The 21,602-nt window shown below is 41.6% G+C and overlaps 1 protein-coding gene across 2 annotated transcripts; it reads right to left on the bottom strand.

Moving 5' to 3' along the window:
* Positions 1-1,639: 1,639 nt before the first annotated feature.
* On the bottom strand, positions 1,640-21,033 carry LOC6592141 (solute carrier family 22 member 3). Of its 2 annotated transcripts, none has more exons than XM_026994830.1 (4): positions 17,496-17,832; positions 4,078-5,024; positions 3,694-4,017; positions 1,640-3,631 (listed from the first exon to the last, which is right to left on the bottom strand). In XM_026994830.1, the coding sequence occupies exons 1-4, from the start codon at positions 17,754-17,756 to the stop codon at positions 2,641-2,643; spliced, it is 2,523 nt and encodes an 840-aa protein (XP_026850631.1). In that variant the 5' UTR covers positions 17,757-17,832; the 3' UTR covers positions 1,640-2,640. The 2 variants fall into 2 exon arrangements, with proteins under 2 accessions (XP_026850631.1, XP_026850632.1); XM_026994831.1 differs by lacking the exon at positions 17,496-17,832 and adding an exon at positions 20,595-21,033 and having other exon boundaries at positions 1,643-3,631.
* Between the last annotated feature and the right edge of the window lie 569 nt (positions 21,034-21,602).

The raw sequence follows: 21,602 nt of genomic DNA, 5'->3' as shown, positions 1-21,602 counted from the left end.
CCCAGATCCCGATCCCCCGCACATTTCGATCTAAAACCTGCACTTATGCTGCATTTCGAATATTATTTCGAATGCGCAGCAGTCTCGCTTCAGCTGCACACCGAAAAATATCGAATCGGAATTCAATTGATAACAGCTGTGGATCTCCCTCTCTCCTGCCTTACCCACTGTTTACGTCTGACCCTCCCCCTCAGTGTGCAGGCCACGCACGTTTCTCGACTGCATCTCTATGATTTTCCTACAATTAAATCTGAATGAGATGACTTTGTTTGCATCCAAAAGGGGTTTCTTATCAGTGAATTGCCCATTTTCCCAGCAGGTTCAGGTTGCACTTTCCCAATGAACTTCTGCGGCTACTAGAAACACACACACACACCCACAGACGAAGCAGCCAGACACACACGTGCAGAGATGTGGACATACACAGAAGAAACAGTCGCATCTTTTTTGATTTCTCAACATTTTCTCGTAGAAAGTGCTCGCTGGCGGTGGGCACAAACAACCACAAACGGTGTGACGTCAGAGAGGGAAAAAAGTAATATGAAATAAAATATTCGCTTGAAAAAGCTGCAAAAATGCTCTGCCAATGCCAGCAGCAAAGCTGCCCGCAGAGGTGATCTTCTCCAGCATTCAGTTGTGGGTGGGTGGCTGTGGCTGGCACTGGCACCCAAACAAGTTGCTCTCTCCGTTGACCCGACTGCCTGTCTGTCTCTCTCTCTCTCTCTTTTATTGAGCGGCCTTAGTTAGTCCCTAGTTGGCAACTCGTTTACCTTTTTTTTTTTGCTTTTCTGTGAACATCTGTTCCAGTTGTTGGTTGTTGTTGCAAAATCTGGCCGGTGAAACGGAGTCGAGGCATGTGGAATTCGGGAATGCCAATCAAGCCACTATGCCATATGCTGTGACAACTGGAGATTGCAGATCCCAGCGTGCATCTAATGTTGTTAAAACAAGGAGAAACAGTCACAAAGATGGTCAAGTCTCTTATGAATGCGGATTTCGGGACTGTAACGGACAAATTCAGTTAATTTTAAATCAATTAAATGTATTTACTTCGATAGTTGTTGTTGATCTATCAAAGGAACTGCTTTTCCGAATTCTGTTAGAAGCGCCAACCGCTAAGATTAATATAAATTTCAGCTTTTTCGATACATTGATTATTTCTGTATAACATTATCTCATTTTTAAATTCGGCCAAGAGGCAATTTAATTTATTCAGCGAAACTATATACAGCTTCAACTTTTTTTCACATTTGAAATGGCAGATTGGCGCGAAGTAAGTCGATGAGTTGCCACCTCTTTTCTCAGACCACAGTCTGGCAGCTCCAATGTAAAATACTTACATTTCTACATGATTGGGAGTGGCCCAGATCTTGCGGAACCGGAAGCCCGTTTCCAGCTAATGAAATGAAACAAGAAACACGTATTTACGGATAATTTTAAATTAAAGAACTTGAATGTTTTTTGGGATGCTTTATTAGAAAAATATTGCTCTTTTTGCCATGCATAACATTTCCTTTCATATAGTAACCATTATCATATAACATTCAACGAGTTCCTAAGCGCATTCACTAGATAAATATTTCAATTGTTGAAAATATATGTATATATGTTTCATATGCAATAATTAAGTAGGTAAGACCTGAAACACTACTAATTTATAATTGATTTATATTAAATTAGCTTGGTAATACATAATACATAATGGTAATAAAGTAATTTATGCGTACACTAAAATTATTGTTTTCTTTTTCTTTAAATAATTAATTAATTGTTTTTGTTTACCGAGAGATAATTAATTAAAATTTGCAATAATTATTGTGTAACTAGATTTTATATGTCTTTTCATGTAATTCTCTCCAGGTGTTTACAACACAATCACTTAAATGTGGAACAGCTTTTTGGGGATCTTACGAAACAGGCCTTTAAAAGGATCATCATTATCAGTTGGTTTTGTGTTTATGCGAGTAAGTGGAGTTTATGTTATTGGTTCTACATCCATAGGGGATCAAGTGCGGTATGTGAGGTCCTATTCGGTTCGGTTCGGTTCGGTTCGGTTCATTAGCGACAACTGAGTAATACTGGGCTTGTGTTCCACATTCGACCTACTTACGAGACTACTGTATGGCTGCGCGCCCTTCCGAGGGTTAACTAAGGCTCTACTTAATTATGCTCTAAGATTAGATTAATTTAAAAATATTATTTTCCTTTGCGAACGTCTTTTCCTTTTAATTGAAACTGCTTAAGGATCATTCTCTTAAGCTCTAAGCTTTAAAGTTTGCCTACTTAAAAATGTAGCATTTTTCACGGTTTTGTTTTGTAATGTTTTTTTTCTCATCTTTTGAGCATTTAGTTTGCGGTCTTGGGGTAAAGTTGAGCTCCTACATAGAATGTGTGCGAGAAGAGCGGATATTTGACTTTACTTTCAATAAACTTTGCCCTATGTGCATTACAAAAGGGATGGCCTTGGCCTTAAAGTAGTGTACAGGCTATATAAGTATAGTATATCAAATTTTGTAGACTGTAGTTGTTTGCAAGGTCACAGCCCTACCAAAGTGAACAAAACCAATATTCTAGCCAACCTTCACCTTCACTCGCGTCACATCACTTAACCCCATTCTACGGCACAGCTGTCCGGGAATATCACTTTGGTGGGCCATCCTCGTGTATCTTGGTCGTCCAAATCCCGGGCATTAGTTGTGGAGGTAGATTCGATTGTGGTGTGGTCAGTTTCCTAATAGTATTACTAGAGATAATGGGCTTCGAGCTTGGCGTGTAGCCTTTGTTGTCCATTCCGTCGATGATGGTGAACTGGGAGGCAGAGGCCATGTTCTGGGCACCCTGGGCGGTCGGCGAAGATGTCGGCCGGGAGATGGGATGCGTACGCGGGCTGGTGATCAGAGCGGTGCAGATGCCACCACAAATGGCTAGGGACGCGAAGGCCGTCTGGGGCACAAGCTGGCCCAAAAAGATAGTCGATCCAATAAAGGGTGCACCCAGCAGCCAGAAGCGGGCCCAACAGATGGTCGAGAACGAGGTGATCTTCTTCTTGTCATCGGACACCAGCTCCACGGTGCAGGTCGTCAGTATGGAGAGAGTGGTGGATATAGCCATCTTGGAGACCATAGCGGAGCACATCAGCAGGGCCACATTGGCATCGAATGGAATGACGCCCGGCTTGGGCACCAGCCAACCACAATAGGCAATGCATCCGGCAATCATGTTGAACAGTCCCGTCCAGAGCCACTTCCTAGTAGTCTTCATAATCAGAAAGAGCCCGATAAAGGTGCCGATCATCTCGCTCAAGCCCGCAAAGAACGTGTTGATGTACAGATGCTCTCGACTGAAGGAACGGATGTTCAGCAGCATCCCATAGTAGACCACGATGTAGAGGGACCAGGCCAGATGAACGCAGATCATGTGACGCACGGCCCGCTCTCCCTTCCACATCGACCACCAGCCACTCGGCGGTGGGGCATCCATGGCCGTCTGTGCCTGCAGCTCCAGCTGCTGATCAATGTCATGGGGCAGACTGTACCGAGTGCCATTGATATCGGCGCACTGCAGCAAGATCTTCTTGGCATCCTGCACACGACCGCGGGCGATAAGCCAGCGCGGGGAGTCGGGTATCCATCTGAAAGAAGAAGGACACGAGTTAGAGGAAAGCACTCACAGGGGAGTCTTTGTAGTACTCACTGCCACAGGTAGATCAGTATCACTGTTGGCCAGGAGATGGCCATGTAGAGATGCGACCAGCTGGACCAAAAGCTTGCCACGCCCGGCAGCATCATCACGCCAATGGACCAGAACTGCTCGAAGAGAGTGGAGACACAAGTGCGATACTTGCCACCCGTTATATCGGCCATGATCATCCCTCCAGCGGTGTACATCTGCGCACAGCAGACGGCGGAGAGGCAGCGGAAGAACACATGGAGCTCATAGGAAGCCACATGACCCGTCAGATTGCCACAGAAGATCTGGGTGATCATGCCGAAGAGCATCACATTCCGGGGACTGAAGCTGGAAGGAAAAGAGATAACAGTGAGCTACTAAAGAGAGAGATATTCGCGAAGAACTTACTATTTCAACAGCTGATTCGCCAGGATACCGCCGGTGAGAACACCAAACAGATGGAAGAACTGCGTGACAGAGACGAGGATATCCCGGGAACAGACCAGATCGTATTGAGTGACCACCGAGTGGTAGCTGGACTCGTGCTGGAACTCCGTGCAGGGTATGACATTGGAGTTGCGATTGAGGGGCTTCTCCCAGATGCGCGGCTCCTGCTCGCTATTCTCGTAGTTGTAGTAGTGATGGGCATGCTCCTGCGCATCCTGGTAGACGTTGCAGAAGTCAATGTTGAACTCCTGATCCTCGCTCTCCTCCTTTTGCGGATGCGAAACCTTAATCCACTGCGTCTGGTTCTGGGCCCCGACTGTGTTCGGGGGCTTGCAGAAGAACTCCCCGTGCCTGGGTGCGGGAGCCGTGAAGATGATGCAGGCCATGAACCACGAGGATGGTATCTTGCACAGGAAGATCAGCAGCACTGTTCGCAGCTGCCATTTGCCCCACTGGCCCGTGATGCGACCCACTGCGTCCACTTTGGTCTGCATTTTGGTGTTTGGCTTTGGTGCTTTTCCCTCCAATTGGGCGAATGTGTCGTTGGGGTAGAGCTTGTACTCGTGCTCGTGGGCGTGCTTGTGGCTGGGCGTGCTGCTTCCCAAAGTCGTGTAAAAGTCTTCCTTGGTGTTGTGGTTGCTGCTGCTGGTGTTGTTGTTGGCTTCGCCCGGTGGATTTCCCTCGGTGCAGGCGGGTGGGGGTGCTGGACAGTTGGTCAATGAGCTACGACGTCTGCACTCATTCGGCCTGGGCGTGGCAGTCGTGGATGTGGGCGTGAGGGCGGGCTCGGAATCTCTGGCTAAGGAGGTGTACTCGTGCGGTGACCTAGTGGCTGATATGTGCGAGGAATTGTGGACTCTCGGTAGTGTCGCGTCGTTCTCCTTCAGGGGCAGTAAGGGCGATTCTGCCTGTAAAATACAGAGGGATTTGATAAGGATTAGATCACCATTTAACTTCAACAATTGAAGAAATATTAATATCAATAACAAGAAGCTTTTGTTCGAGGCTTTTCAAAAGTTTTTGCACCACTTAAATGGAAAAATGTTAAACGAAAATTAGTTTCTAGTCTACCACTTATTTAACAAACGAAAAACCAACCAAACCTTTAGCTCAGGTGGTTTTTATGCACCCGTATATCTTTCATTACTCATTAAATTTCCAGCACTTCAATTTCGAAACAAAATTTCTTTGAAATCAATTCCAACTCATTTCACTCTCGATATCCACTCGAAAGGAATGGCTCTGACCCAACTTGAACTGGAGACCATAAATACCCCAGACAAAAGGCAATAATTCAGTGGCATTCCCCAGATTATCCCAGAGTGGCCTTGAGGCTCTGGCACTCGAGCCCGAGTGGAGCAATTGCTGGGAGCCTGCAGTGTCAGGAGCTCGCCCACTTACACGGCACACATGCCAATCCAGTGCTATCCATTCATGGCTATCCCTCGGATGCAGCTGGCTGTATAATGAACATAAATTGCACTGCAAAGTGGTTTGGATGCTTGATTTCCCTTTCCCATTCCCATTCCCATTCCCTTGCCAACTATTCCTCTTTTCCTGCCATTCAACTTATTTCAATCCCCCAAAGTCGGAACAGACACAGCGGTAATTGAACAAACTATCTATGTGTAGAGGGATCTATCCGATTCATGGCTAAACTTGAGCTCCTGCAGCCTTTTGCCGCTCATCGGGTTGCTTAAATGGAAGCTTCTACACAGTATTTCTGGCATCTGGCCTTTGCACTCATTACGTATACGACACGGGGGACTTTGCATATGACTACTTATTTTCCATCACCAGCTTGTTTTATGTTAATTTGCTTGCTCATATGCATCTGGCCTGAAATGTCACCCCACAGAATGACCACAAAAAAATTAATTACCTTTTTACACGAAATTTTTACAACACACACAGAGTTTTTGACCACAAAACCGAAACAATTTTTTCTGGTTTAAATGAGAGATGTGCAATTCATTGCGAATTACTGCGAAATTCTTTCAACCAAACTATGTAAACCTCTAAAGGAAAAGTAAAATTATATTTTAACAAAATACAAATCATAATTCAGACTAATTACCATCTTTAATTAACAACACTGCTGTATCTTTTTTATCTTGACCAGAATATATATCAGTAATTTTCCTTAATAAAAAGGAAACCCCAAAATGAGAATCCTCCGAACAATTTACGACTTCTGTTTTTAACATTTTTGGGTTGACAAATGTCCCTGAAGCAGGGGAAAACAGCAGCAGAAGGACCTTCCCAACTAAAATATCTCATTGCTACCCATATCTCTACCCTACACAACACACCATTCCTCCGAATTTCATGACCAACAATTGCGCACAATTGTGTTTCGCTTCTTGTCTGTTGTTTTCAGCTCTCATCTCCCCATTTTGAGTGGAACAAATGTTCTCTTTAAAGTATGGCCATTCGTGTTGTGTCGTCACTTAATGTGACCGTATATGCGTGTCACTGTCGCTAAGCGTGTTCATGCGTGAACGTGCCAGAAGACTGGAAAGGCGAAGGCCCTTTGACGGAATATTAAATATTGAAAGCGTTATGAGCACCCAGAGGCACCATTAAGAATGGTAGCCTCAACAGAAATCCACACAAAGCTGTGGCCCGATGGTAGTAGCGGTTGAAGGGTTATGCATAATGCATTAATCCGATTTTGCGCTCTCCGATTGTTGTCGTTGCATACATTTTTCCAACGGAAAAACAATTCGTAAAGCAGAAATAACTTTGATTTTGAACCTGAAGGTCGTTCCAGTGTCAGGACCAGCAACTGCTGAAGGATCTCCAAGCGGAGAGGTATAAACTTTGGAGACGCCCTTAAATATGCAATAATTTTATTAGTCAGCAGAGTCGGCTATGATATTCCTTGACATCAACAGAGACAACAGAGCCGTGTCTCTTGTCTAGTTTTATGCGTCAATTAAATAAATTCGTTTCTTTTTCTTTATTTATTTCGGCTTGTGTTTTTGTTTTACCGACTGTCAGCAGTTGTGCAAATACTTTTGGCCAAGGTTAATGCCGATTGCCTGCGTCTGTTATTCATTTCTTTTTGTTCGGGTTTTGTTTTTTTTTTTCGGTGATGGGTAAAGGCTTACGGCTATACTCGTATTCAATTTTATAGTCACGTGCGGATGGTTCAATACACTAACTGCAGAGGTGAATCACTTATGTAATAGGCGTTTTTTCAGCTTGCAGATTGTTTAACATTCTCCTACGTCATTTCATTTCGTTTTGGGCAGGATAGGGGGCTATAAACCTTATGAGAACAGAAGTGTTTTATTTATAGGGCCTTGACTTGAAAGTCTGTTAAGTAAGCTTCCCAAATAACCTTGAAATCAATTTATTTGCTGAGGATTTTATACTTTAAAGAGTTTTCATTGCCTATCAAAACTCGTAATTGAATTCTGTTAAATTGAAAATTTGAAAAGAATAATTTATGATGAAGCGATTGTGTAAAAGAAAATTATTTAAAGAGGAAACAGAGTAGAAACTGTGCATGGCATAAGGAAGTCTCTGTACCCTATATTTCAACAGTAGGCGGATGAAGAATTTGGGGAAATACTTAAGGAATAGAATCGTTCAAATAGATTATACAATTTCAAACCAAAGAATATTCAATGATGATGAGTCCTGCTATGACTGACCAATCTTTAAACCATTGATTATGCCCAAACCCAAGGGTATCTACCCAAACATCTACCAGTTATAACAAATTTTTTAATAAAGCACAAAGCCCAGAAAATCCAGCTATAAATTATTCATAAGTCCCTGTCGCATTAATGACTGGTTGGAGGAGACTGATTCTGAGACTGATACTAAAGATGAGACTGAGCTTGAGGTTGAGGTTCGCTTTTTGTCCCATGGGGCGATGACTGATGAAGGGCCTTAAAGCCAAGCCAAGTCCATAATTAAAGCAATTTCTTTCAGTCCGTTTGAGGCTCTGTTTTATCTACTTTAATTAGCTGTCAAGTTGGAAAATTTGTTGCCCACAACCTATTCCAATTAGCTCCCTGATGAGAAGCATTTAGTTGAGGAGACAAACAGGAAATTGTTTTTATTTAAGCTCTTCATTCTGCCCCCACATCCTGGGGGAGTTCTCTCGTCCCTTTATACTTCATTAACTTATTTATTGCTCTTCATAATTCAATGTACAATGTTAGGACATGGAAATTGATTGTTTATCAGGAAGCAGGCTCCTCTCATTTGGGGGCATATGTTCCATCTGGGTTCCATTGTGTGCCATAAAAGAAAATTTGTAATTGAAACCGAAAGGAAGGAGAAAAGCTCTGTTGCCTTGAAGGCTGGTAATACGAGTTTTCTTCGAGGGCGTTGTAATGGCGGAAAAACTCATAACAGAAGACTTATTCAAAGGAAATGTTTATACATTGTTCAATATTTGATACGCAAGTTAATTTGTCCTTAAAAGGGAAGGAAGAAATACAAAACAACTTCAAGGACATTTAAAGACCGTTTTTTTTATATATTTAATTTGTTTTCAAAGGTGCTGAAGGACTAAACTAAAATTACTGTTGCTTTAACTCTTAAATATTTCATATCAAAATTCAACAATCACAAGGAAAATAACATACAAAATATTTAAATTTATTTTCAACACTTTTCTATTCATATTTATCAATCAATTAATTTCCCGAGAGAAATTTGCTTGCATATTAAATCGTGTTGATTTTGTACAAATAATCCCTGACGCAAATGTGGTTTCTCCTAATTAGAATATGTATTCCAGACAATGAATAAATATTCAATAGCTAATGGAAACATAAAGTGTTCTACTTCCAAACAAAATGTCAATGATTTATTGTTGACTATTGTTTATTGTGCCAACTAAACTTTTTCTCAGCTCTTCTCTTCTCAGTTCTATCCATCAAGAGTCAACCCTTAACAATAACATTTGGTTAGAGAAAAACCCCAAGGAAGAACATTATCCTCATGGTTGAGTGAGTGTATCATTTACCCATTAGCGTGGCCTGATGATTTATTAATTGTTTTTGGTCCAACAGTCTTCAGGTAACGATGACAACGGCTTGGCTTTTCCAAGACTTTTCCTCGCTCAACAACATGTACATATGTAGACCCCTATACTTGGAAACTTGCAACAGAAGCAGATGTTTCAGGGAAGGCACAGAAAGGAGTGTGATGCCTGATGTTGCAGGATTAGCTGAGGCAAAGTGAAAGAAGGCCCCCATCAAATATGAAGCGTTGACAACAATAGACGCCAAAGTTAATTGGGGCAAAGCCAGAGAGAGAAATTGCTGCCTGTGCCCCCTGGCTAACAGGTGAATGAATAGCAGGTGGCTCGAGAGTGCCACTGGAAGGGGTATTATGTATTATTCGTTAGAAAAAATCCAAGTCCAAGCTGTTGACAGCCGTCTGCTGAATATTGTTTAAGCATCAATGAAGTTACTGCTGGGCCAAGGTTAGGATTATGCCATAAAGTACAGTTGTGTACCCTGCTTAATACTCTTAATAGGAACGGAGTACAGTTGTGCTGTTCATTTTGAGAAATAATGATGAGAAATTATGATTTGGGAAGCCGAATAGGTCGAGGAGAGTAAGCATAAAATAAGGGTAATATGATGAGACATTAGAGCTGGGACGTTTTATTGGAGTGTAGAAAAAAAGACCTTACTAAGAAATTATTTGGGTGCTGTTTAGCTGGACATTCGTATTGTTAAATACCTATTTTTCTACATTAAACAAAAAACAAAAGAAAGTTTTTCGATAAATATAGGCTCGGTTCTCTTTAATTAACTGTCCTGGAAAATATTATACCACTTTATGGCAACCACTAAATCCAATTACATTCAGGCTTGAGACATGCAATGGAGTCCGCAGGCCCAGACTGCCATTACTTGTTGCTAAGACTGTGACTATGGTATGCCTAAGATACTTCTGACTATATGAGCTATTTGAGTAAGTGTCGTCACCATATCGTGACTAGACTTCGGCCCAGACGAAAGCGAGCATAAATATTTGATTAGTTCGACTGCCCCTCGAGTGGGCTCTGGCTCTGACTCTGGACAGAATGTGTGAATCCCCCTCAATATTAAGGAGTTGAATGTCTGACACGTATGTAATACACATATGTAGTATACAGTATTGATGGATGGTTCGATATATACACATATATGTATGTATTCATCTGCACGTGTATGCAAATGCTTTCTATAGCGGAGAGTGATAAACATTCTCTCAGAACTGTCGAAACCATTTGGCACAGCATGGCGTATGCGTAATGTATTGCAGATTGTTTTTATGCGGCCTTATATGGAATGGGTCTTCCTATATGCGTGGGTGTAGTGGTCCCGCTGATGCTCCAGCTCCTGCTGCTGCTGCGGATGCTGCTTTGAATGGTAAGTGTTTGGTTATGGCATATTGAAGGATTCGAGCGGGAGTCCCTATAAGTGAGAAGCCCCAGGAGTTAATATGTGTGCTCACCCCCAAAAAGTGTTAAGCCGAGCAACTTTTATCAGCGCCATAAAAGTCGTCCATATCTTGGGTATATCTCACTTTAATTATCTCCTTAATTGCCTCTTTTATGGTCTCGACTATAAAGTGTTTTAATATTGTTTTCGCCTTCTGTTTAACCAAGTGTTCTACCAACTTCATTCAAGGCCAAAGAAGAGAATCAATGGAAAAAAGAGCATCAGAAGACCTTCTAAATAAATGTATAAAACTTGCAAAACTTCAAGGTGACAAATGGAAGTTGCTGAATAAGAATTGTGAATTGTGTTTGCTCCAACGATGACACAAAAAATCATTTCTCAATGTTATAAAAATTTCATTTGCCAGCTGCGACCAAAAATAAATGAGGAGAAAAGAGAGAAAAGCACACTCAGGATGGAAAAAGGGCAGAAGAGACTATTTCCAGACTTTAATTTGAAAGGGAAAAACGATTTTCAGAAGCGATTTCCAAAGCACTTTGAGAAAGGTATATTCCCCTTTTCTTTTCGGCAATTAACTTGCAAGTAAGTGAAATCTCCTTCTCCTGCCACGTCGTGATCCCCAGCAAATTCATGCCACAATTTATGACTTGCTTCCCTCTTCAGTTTTGTCTCTGATTTATGTGCCCCAACAATTGAATCCGACAACTCTCGCCCACGGGAACCCATGTGGGGCAGGTCGTTGTTGTTCCGTTTGGGGTTGTCTCCCAAGGCATTTCAATGCCTGGAGACTGGGGCTCCACATAAGATGCCCGAAATTACGGACTTTGCCTTTGGTTGACGCGGAATGGTTAGCATTTTGTTCCTTCTTAGATGAGGGATACGCGTCTGCATACATTACATTTACTCGTACGAATGTTCCTTTGGCAATTTTACTCCATCTCAACGAATACATTTCAATTGGCGGAAAAGCTTTTCCTCTTTGTATCTCCTTTTATCTGTGGGTGTTTATTTTTTTTTGGTGGGGATTTTCTGTGTTTTTTCTGTGATTTAAGCTGGGGAATTCGTTGACAGGAAAAATCCGATTTTGACACACGAATGAACAATGAAATATTTTCCATATAAATTGAAAGACTTTTTCAATTAGAATCTGATTATATCTTATAGAGGTATATCCGTACCGTATTCGTTGGCCGGTTGGGAAAGAATGATAAAACGGGAACTATGTATATCAAATATATATATTCTTTTGTTTAGTATTTCCTCTGAAACGATATTCGCCTGATTGCTTTCTGATTACCTCTATACCATATGCAATTTGGCTCTCATATGGCTGGCAATTGTATTATATTCTGGTCCAGTCATAGCTCATAAACTGCCAGATGGCTGACCTTTGCCCTTAAGCAGGAACAGTGGAACTGCATTTATTTGAAAGGGGATTGACGGAGCATGAAAAACCAATCAGTAAAAAGTGGAACTGCTTCAAGGGACCGAATGCATATGTTTTTATACTTGAAATCATTATTAATCCTAGAGGGTTCTGCTCCTCCTTTTTCCCAGCTGTCAACCACTGTGCCTGTCCCTCGACAATTGGGCGCTTTCGACCGTCCCGTTCAATGCCTAAGCAGATAAATGGAAATTCTGTTTCCATTTCAGGACTACGACTAAGCGGCTTATCAAACAAACAAATACACATACGAGTATGAGTAAGAGGGAACGAGAACGAGAAAAAGTGGCTAAAAGAGTCAGGAATATTGGCCGAAAGAGACGGGAGTTACAGGGCAAATATGTGAGACAGCCAGAAAGACAAAAACATAAATAGGCCTGGAGCACAAAATTTAGTTGGCCTTCGCCTTCGACTTTGGTTTGGCTTTGGCTTTTCCACCCACAGTCAATCGCCTTAATCGGAATCTGTCACAGAAAATATCCTCCCCCTCATAACTGTTGTTATCCCCGATAAAGAAGGTTCCTGGGTCCTGGACGTAGGTGGCAAAGGAAAATATGAAAACCAAATTAAATGGAAAGTGCTGCGTGCCTATCCCCAATAATGTGGTTTTTTTTTTGTTGGCAGGGCGGGAAAATATTTAAATTGAATTTTCATTTTAACGCTTAAAGATTCCAGAAAAAAGAATGTGTCACACTTGAGTGCTCGGCATGAATTATTAATAACAACAAAAAGCAGAGAAGCTCAACAAAGGATGGACTTGGAGATACCCTTATCGAAATTTAATGAAAATAAAGGAATCCCTTAGTTAACATATTCACCAGCTTCTCGGAGTAATTGGACATATATGTGGGTAAATTCTAGGAATCTCCTATTTGGAAACACATGTTCCGACGCTACTCCGAAATCTTCCTAGAAAAATGGATAATTTCACAAAATTATTACAGCATTCATGCAGGAATTGTTCCCATCAATCAATTAGGGACATTCCAGGAATTTGTCTCCTAACGTTTTCCGTGTTCTTGGAAATTTTGTTTATATTTATTAGGTCTCTCCATAGAAATATTGCTCGTCGCAGCAGAAATGTATGCTACATAAAATTGTTATGACATAATTTCAATGAGATGGAAGACAACAAACATTATTGTCAACAGCAGCCCCAGAAGTAGCTCATCTCCAGGACTGCTGTTGCCAGCCATCCAATTGAATTTTAATGATATTTTAACACCCGAGCACCGCCCAATTGCATTTGCCTTATGGGTGTTGGAGGCACTTCCGTTGCGGACACGCTGACAAGCTTAATTGCTGTATTTTCCCCCACCACGAAAGCCAGACCAGCCCCCCCAATAATCCCCATTTTTCCCCATTCTGTCATTATTCCATTCTGTTTTTATTTCCTCACATTTATTTACACAATTGTCTTTTGTTTGCGTTGGTTTTTCTGCTTTTATATACGACTACACTTGCCGAGGGGATAATATTTATCACAAGTTGATTGTAACGTAAAGAAGGAAGTACTTTTTTATCTAAAAAGCATGTACATATATAAATTTTTAATCGAAAGCAACAGAAGATACCATGACCTATCTGGGACCTTCGAAAGTGTATCTAAGGCTTCGGTTATCTTTCCTGAAATCTCTCACTTCCGAAAAGGTATCCCAAGCTTCGGCTCCGCCTCCATTCCCTTTCTTTCTGCTCCTGTTTTCTGTAATTACTTTGTGTACTGACTGCACTTAATACGAGTACTTGAGAGGCAGGCGAGGCGTGCTCTATGTTATTTTGTTTACTTCCCAAAATACCACAAAAGACCCTAACATAAGAAAACTAAAGGGTTTGAACCTTAAAGAGGTCTTTGCACTGTGGCTGAACTTGAGCAAAGGTCAGGGGCAATTAGTCTTGAATTGCCTTTTCCGGGGGAAAGTTTCCCTAATTTTCCCTTCGTTTCTTGACTAATTTATCAACTGGGGCATCAAATTTCCGTTTACTCCTTCAAATAGTTTGAAAATTGTTTTCCCTTTCAGACGTTCTAACAGCCCCAAGGGCACGCAGAGCCACTGATTAAAGTTGAAGAAAATTGTTGCTGATTAATGAGAAATTTTCCGAGCAAACAAAGAAAGGAAGCGGGAAGTGAAAGTGAGAGTGAAAGCTGAAAAACATTGACATAAATCTTATAGAAGTCCATGGCTACTAAACTTTCTCAAATCAAAGGGAGAAACTTCTGCCTTGAATCGTAATTGAAAAGCGATTATCGCTTACGCTGGCACTTGGAAACTTTATGAGCAGGTTTTATGACACTTTTCAGTCCACATCGAACCCCGTAAAGTCCTTGACCCAAGCACTTACCTTCCTTAACTTCCACTCGAGTCTAGCCGTTCCACTCCTGCCTCAAGTTCGCTGTACTTAGGCCACGCCACGCTCTTCGAGGCACTTTACAAATGCAAATGAGGCAGATTTGAGAGGTCCCCGACTCGAGCCAGAAAACCAATTAAAATCCGCTGAAAGAGGAGCCTTCTACTACCCTGCTCTTCCTTCCCTCTGTCTGCCTATCAATTTTAATAAATAATTAACGATTTTGTGGAATTAAAACCCGCCCGAACTTTCACTGGCCTGTCCTTTGACCTTGGTCAAGCCCGAGTAACTTTTTCTGTTCATTTTTGGTCAGCTTAGGACTTAAAGTGGTCAATCCCTAACTGGAATCAGAGCCTGTGATGCGGACCTGAAGAAGAAACAGGAAGAGAACGAACCGAACCCTTTGAAGGGTTTCGTTGCCCAATAAAAGTTTCATTTTGTGAGCTGTGAAAAAAGTGACCAGCGGAAACACAGGAACACAGTGGAATGGAAAAATGAGAAAGCATTTTAAAGCGGAAATTGAATCAAGAATATTGAATTTATTGTCTCAAAAATAAACTTCAAAGACGAGGAGTGGAAAAGTGACCTCTCGAATTCATAGAACGTTTTTAGGATACTTTTATAATCTTAAAGCATTCACAGAGCTTCATCTCAAGCGGTTTCCAGACTATCCACTTCACATTAGAAAATACCACAATTTCCTGACAATTTATGCCACCATTTCCCCTTGTCCACGTCCACTGTGCCTTGTTAGCTGAGATTTGTGGCCCGTACGTTTACGACTTGTCTTTTATAACATACTTTGCTTTACGTTTATTTGGGTAGCATTTGCCCGGCATCCCATCGCATCGCATCCCGCCAAACCGAATAAACTTTATCATTTTTTTCCGGCCCAGAACCAAAATGGTATAATAAATGAAGGGAGAACTCCCGCCTATACCCATACTCGCACGTGTACAATCCATCCCCAGACGATATTTCAGACCAAAAATATTTCTAATTGATGTGCGGAAAGTTCGTTAACACACAGGAACTGTGATTCAGGTCCTCGGCTTTCCCTCGAATGCAAATTCATTCGGAGACAGCCTCATGCAAATTGCTTTGTTTTCCAGTCAGACATTCAGAGAGTCAGATATTTGAGAGATTGTTCAGTTGACTGGCCGATTAGGGCTAGTTTCGGCCAGACATGGGTATACATCAATACATGATTTTGTGCGCTGGAGGGGGCAAGTGTGGCCAATTGAGACACGCGACTGTTTTGCGGGCCCTGAAGTCGTACAAATTGAATTGGAAATTTTTTGTTGATTGCTTGTTTTCGGAGAGGGAATTATTAGCGTGCCTGTCTGGAGGAAATTGCCTGGTGACAAATTGGAGTCGGGCTTGGGTTCAAAGGTTGTAGAGGGGTAAGAATGGGATACTGGAACTGAACTTAACTTGGGATTTAAATCTTTTTTTGTAGTAGAAGAATCGGAGAGACGATTCAGATCCTCAAAAAGTTCTTATGAGTCACAAGAGCAAAGATACGCCTATCACTGATAGATCTGGTTAGCTATAAGAATCATTAAAAAATCTGCGTGGTATTCCTATGTCCCCAGCTCCCACATCTTCCTCAATGTCAAGTTCAAGTTCAAGAGTCCTCAATAAATATAAATAGTTTGCATTTTCTTTAAGATTTTTCTTCCCTCAAGCCAAGAGCCATCCCATCAAGAACTTCGATCTGTAAGTGTATACCCTTCAAGCTCAACAAATTTATCAATGTTATCTCTTTCACATAGGTATGTATATACTTTGCATAAGTTGATGTACATATAGATATTTTGCTGGTTATTTTCACACGACCGAAGCGCGTGTCCTGTATTGACTAATTTGCATAAGGCTCCCTGGGAAAATGAAAATAAAAAGGAGGCAAAAATTTGCATAATCTGGGGAGTGTATGGTATGGCATACATGCTTCCAACTTTGACGTTTATCGCATTCGCATGTTAAACAAATTCTATCAGTCACCTTTTTCGGTTCGTTTTTCAGTTTCTTAAGTCAATACGCACGACTTGAAATGCACGTGTGTCGGGGCCACGGCCACCTTAATGAGTCGTGTTTTTGGGGACTGGTGACTGGGTTTCCATTTACTTCCCCAAAGTATACCCCATCGTAACCCCACAGCTCAGACACCTTATATAACTGCTCGGAAGGGAGCACAAAAACATGTTTAGTTTTGAACTTGAACTTAATTAGGCAGCTCCACTGCTCCGCCACCCAGCACCTAAAACAGACTTCACTTGGGGCCTGCCTGACGTCATCAATGACTAAATTTAATTAAAAAATTCCGCAAGGAAAAAACAGTAGGAGAAACGTGCAAAATAAATGCGAAATATCTGTAGATGTCGGGGAGGAGATAGGAGAGGAGAGGAGATATACGTGCCGAAGTCAAAGCAAACAACAAGACAACTCTTGTGGGAAATTTATACATCACAGAGGACGACGAGGGCAGGCCTAAATGGTCATTTGCCTCATTTAGCTTTTGCCTTTGGCCACATTTTCATTGCTCTTCTTCTTTGCTGGCTTCCCTTTTGGATTTCTGACTTCACACCCCAAAGAAATCTCTCAGAAATGTTCCTCTAACCAAACCCCTACTGAAAATGCTCCCCAATGGGTGCTCACTCGCATCTGTGAATGATTGTCTGAATAATTGAATGGATTTGATGAATTATTTGGTCAGAGAAGACAGGAAAATTAGCCAAGCAAATGGGTTGAGAGCAAGCTTATCCCTTGGGATAAATTTGGGATAGGTTTGAAGTCATACATTAGTAGAGTTTACACTCCAATAACCATATCTGACATTCTAGTACTCCTTTGAGAGATGACGAACGTTCCCTCCTCCACTTTTGGGTACAAATTGGAAAATGTTTCAGTGGGAAAGTGTGTGTCTGAATGCATAGAACCCATTTAAAAGTGGTGGATCTTCCGTTTTCATTTGGAAGTACTTTTATCCCGTACTTTGACTCCTTCTTAGAGCTTATCTTCCTTACACACACCATTTGCTCTTGGGCTAAGACTTTCTAATTATCTTTCGGCATAAAATTACGTATGCCCTTAAGTACAGCTAATTTCCACGACAGAATATAGAGAGATATAACATAACATATATGTATGTGTGTGCGAGTATGTACCGTAGTTTCATCTTCATCCTCATCTTCATCATCATCATCATCGTCATCATCTCCATCTTCATCGGCGTCTCCTTCATCGTTTCCCTTATCGAGGCTCGCCTCATCTGTGCGCGCTGCCAACTTTTCACTGCTCGCACTGCCGCTCGCGATGCCGCTGGAGGAGTCGCTCGAGTGGATGCCACTGACTAGGCCATGACCATTGCCAATATGATGGCTACCATTACCGTTAACGCCGCTACTGTTGCCAATGTCCGGGAGCATACTGCGCTCTGAAGCCGGTTCGAAATATGAACTCTAGTGCGAGAGAATGTTCAGCTCGCCAAGGGTTCGAAATATGGTCACGGCATTTAATTTCACACTTTTGCACAATTTTATTGATTGATTGTTTAATTAATTAACAATATTGTGGGACTATAAGTGTCTTAGTTTTTTTCAAATAGTTTATTTCATTTTGAGGAACATTTTTAACTTTTTAAACGCTGCAAACACATACAAACAACGTTGTGTATACTTGATATGAAGAAAATATCACGCATACGATGCGTGGTTCGGTCAAACTCATACATAAGTGAATGAAAAACTTTAAAATTTTTAGAGATATTCTTTGAAAAGCCTTTAAATTATTAGTAAACTAAAAGGGACTAACAAAATATTTTTAATATTTTTAATAAATATTTCAAAATAGTTTAAACAATACAAAAAATTTAAAAATGACGAATTGTAAGCCATTAGCTTTTAACATTAACCAATTTTTAGGTACAACTTTTAAAGCAATTAGATTTGTGATATTTTTGCCGATTATCTTCCACTGAATTGTGTAGTTTTTAATTCATTTTCGTGGAGTTTCCATGAGAAAAAACAACCATCAAAAAATGCATAAAAAGTTCTAAAACAAAAAAACAACAATCAAATGAAACACGTTTTGGGCCAACAAAAGAAACTGGAGAACTAATTCTCTGTTCAACTACGGAAAACGCTGCGAGGTCCGCGCCGTGAAATCTTTCGTCTGGTGCTGGCGTTCGCCCAACGCGCAACTGATTTTCCGAAGCGCAGGGAAAAGCTCCCACAGCTGAACCTAAATGGCACGGAACTTCGTTTTTCCTTGCAGTTTTTCGCGCCGAAGTGAAAGCGAAAACGAAAGCGAAAGCTTTTCCGCGCTCGGCCAGCAGTAGGTGCTCCGGCAAACTTCAGACCAGAGTTCATTCACGAGCAATGTTTCAATGGGGCCAGTCACGTGTTGGCCACAATTTCACTTTCACTCCCCGGCTGCTCCCCACTCCTGCACCTTTAGCCGAGCACCTATCCTGTTGCCTTCCCAAATCCGGGGCTAAAACTACAGCCCGAGGCTTGCCGAGCAGCTGTTGCTCAACTTGTTTCTGGATGTCGCAGTCCCAGTTCTGGTCCCCCATCCATTACTCTTGTGTAGGTTAATCCTGCATAGGACCTTCCCTTAGACTTTTATTAATGCGCTTACTCTATCATCACTTATTTCATTTAGCCGCAATTATTTGGGGATATCAATGGTTTGACAAATTAAATATACATATTCAACCAATTGACTCAATTAATTGCTAATTTTGTGGTTCTGTCATTGGAAGAATAAGACACCGAAACTGCTGACGCACGTGCCATTGCGTGCCTCGTACTGTGTCTGTTTCTGTGCCATCTCCCAAACGCTCATTAGCTCATAAAAATGGTAATAAGAACAGGATAGGTCTAAAAAAAGGCTAAATGGGGTATAAGTTAAAGTTAAAAGACCACTTAGGATTGAGGCAAACGATGATTGCTGGACAGGTAGTGAAACACGTGCTTAATAACGTGCCTTAACCTTGAAGTAGCTTTTCCAGGGATTCGGCAAAATGTATGAAATGATTGTTGAAAAGATTTGTATCCCCGAGTTGCCATCACTTCTAGATTCATTGGGGATTTCTCTCACCCATCTGCCGTTCGAATTTGACGGATCTTTTCAGATTTCAATACGAGTTTCTCGGAATGATTATAGGAATTTGACTAGAATAGACACATATCTCAACCAATTGACTCTTTAATTGACTTTTTTGAGTAGCAGATTTGCTAGTTACTAACTAGTCAAAACCTTAAAACAATAATAAGGGAAACAAGTTCAATGTTGTCACCTCCAAAACTGGAAGTGAAAGTCACACCCGTAAATCAATTGCAGGGCTCGAAAACAAAGTTCCCAAGCCAATTTCTCTCGAAACTTGTTGCCACCTCCCTTACAATTATTGTCAGAAGTTGCTCCAGATAGCTATTGTTCTGTTATTGTTCCAATTAGCATCGACTGGTGTAAGCTCTAGTGTGATGCACTTGTGTGCCTTCGTATTGTTGCTTTATTTACAAATCTAATTCGACAGCCGCACCCCCGGCCGCCTTCCATCGCCAGCTGTCATATAATCATTGTTCGAACGAGAGTGCTAATAAATTTTACATCAACAATAGCTCACCGAGCTCGGAGATGGGGCAGGGCTACGCGTGTATCTTTATTTTAACGGAGACCCGCGATTGGCACGCGCAACGAACAAATTAGACGGAAAGTTCTGACTGAGGGCTGATACCCTTACAGGAGGGTACAATGGTTTCTATAGTATATTTCCACCAATATCTGAGAGGATATAGCAATATCCATCCAGCCTTCTCTCTGTTTCCATCTTAAGGAGAGGCCAGGTTTGATACAAATCTGACTGAAACAGTGCACAGATCCTTATCAAAAGGACAAAAGGACCCGTATGAACAAGGGTATGTAAGTCTTCGTTGCTTAAGTCCAGCCTTTCCGCCTTGTTATTCTGAATGTGGATGTTACGTTGATTACGCATACGCCGCGTGTTACGGCGAAGAGAAACAAAAGGAAAAGTTTTCTTGCTTTTACCCATGTAAACATTTTATGGAAAAATAAAATGAGTTTTGAAGTAGGAAGCACACAAAAAGTTTAAATAAAATTAGCAACTTGCGTGTTGTTTCGGTTTTAGTCCCTGTCATACATGGCGTATGCGTGATATTATGATAGGTCAATTAAGGAATTCATTTGCCGAGCTTTTGATGTATGAAACGAGCACAGAATGAAGTATAGTCTTCATAAATCACCTGAACTTTCAGCATCACAATCTTGATCTCCACACGATCGTTGGGCGCACTCTTAGGATGAGGCGCCTCCGCAGGGGACTCCTTAATCGGTTGGGGCACATTTCTAGAACCTCCCATTAAACTATCATCGGGATGGATGAAACTCATTTTTGGTTAATTATTTGATTGATTATTGCGGAACCTTTCGGTTCAGGGAATCATAATGCCGCTGCTGCGCCGCGTTAGTTGTGCAATTTGAATTTATATAATCACGACACCCACGAACGCCAGTCCACAAATCAAGTCAAATCAACCGAATACGCGATTCTCGTTTTGGCGGGGTAAAGCAATCGCTAATTGGGAATATCTCAAGTGCTGAATATTTATGATTTCTTTGGAATATCGCTACGAAACGAAACTGATTTATCCGTAAGAGCACTCGCTGTTCTGTGGTATGTGTGTAGGAGGCAAGGGCCGTTCTCGAACTACAAAAGAATCGCAATGGGGAAAAGAAATTTCATTGGTTTTGGTTTTTGGCGTTTGGCGTTTGCCGTTTGGCGTTTGGCTTTTTGCGGGTTGACTCGATTTCCGCTTGACGCCTGAAGAGTAGCACTGCCACCGCCAGTAGCACTGGCGCACTACGAGGGTTTCTATTAATAGGCCGTAGTGTAGTTGTGTAGTGTAGTGTCCAAATCAGTATTCGATTAGATGCTCTGACAATTGCACTTGTACACAGGCTCTTCCCCATCCCATCCCATCCCATCCGATTTATTCGCTCACCAAAAGTCAAGTTCAAGTTTAACAAGACTGAGAGACACCACCACCGAACGAGAGTTCCCCTGTGCTCATCGATATAGTATCTAGCATCCCATATAGTATCACTCTCAGGTCTGCCAACAGAATCTATGTACTCTTGCCAAAAAGAAATAAAGAAACAGAAAAAAAACACCCATACGCCATGTCGTACCCGTAATTCATTTCGCTTTTCTCTGTCTCTGTTTGCTTAAGTGTTTCATTATTTTATTTCCT

Source organism: Drosophila persimilis, unplaced genomic scaffold (genome assembly GCF_003286085.1).
Source record: "Drosophila persimilis strain 14011-0111.01,24,50 unplaced genomic scaffold, DperRS2 tig00000000-arrow-pilon, whole genome shotgun sequence".
Lineage (NCBI taxonomy): Eukaryota > Metazoa > Arthropoda > Insecta > Diptera > Drosophilidae > Drosophila > Drosophila persimilis.
Note: the sequence above shows the minus strand (reverse complement) of the source record. Positions and strands in the feature narration are given on the sequence as shown.

What these genes read in the sequence shown, in the direction of transcription:
- LOC6592141 (XM_026994830.1), bottom strand. Translation starts at nt 17,756, where the DNA reads ATGCTCCCGGACATTGGCAACAGTAGCGGCGTTAACGGTAATGGTAGC. An exon ending in GCGAATCAGCTGTTGAAATA is followed by an intron (nt 4,018 to 4,077) that starts GTAAGTTCTTCG and finishes TTTTCCTTCCAG; the next exon opens with CTTCAGTCCCCGGAATGTGA. An exon ending in ATACTGATCTACCTGTGGCA is followed by an intron (nt 3,632 to 3,693) that starts GTGAGTACTACA and finishes TTCTTCTTTCAG; the next exon opens with ATGGATACCCGACTCCCCGC.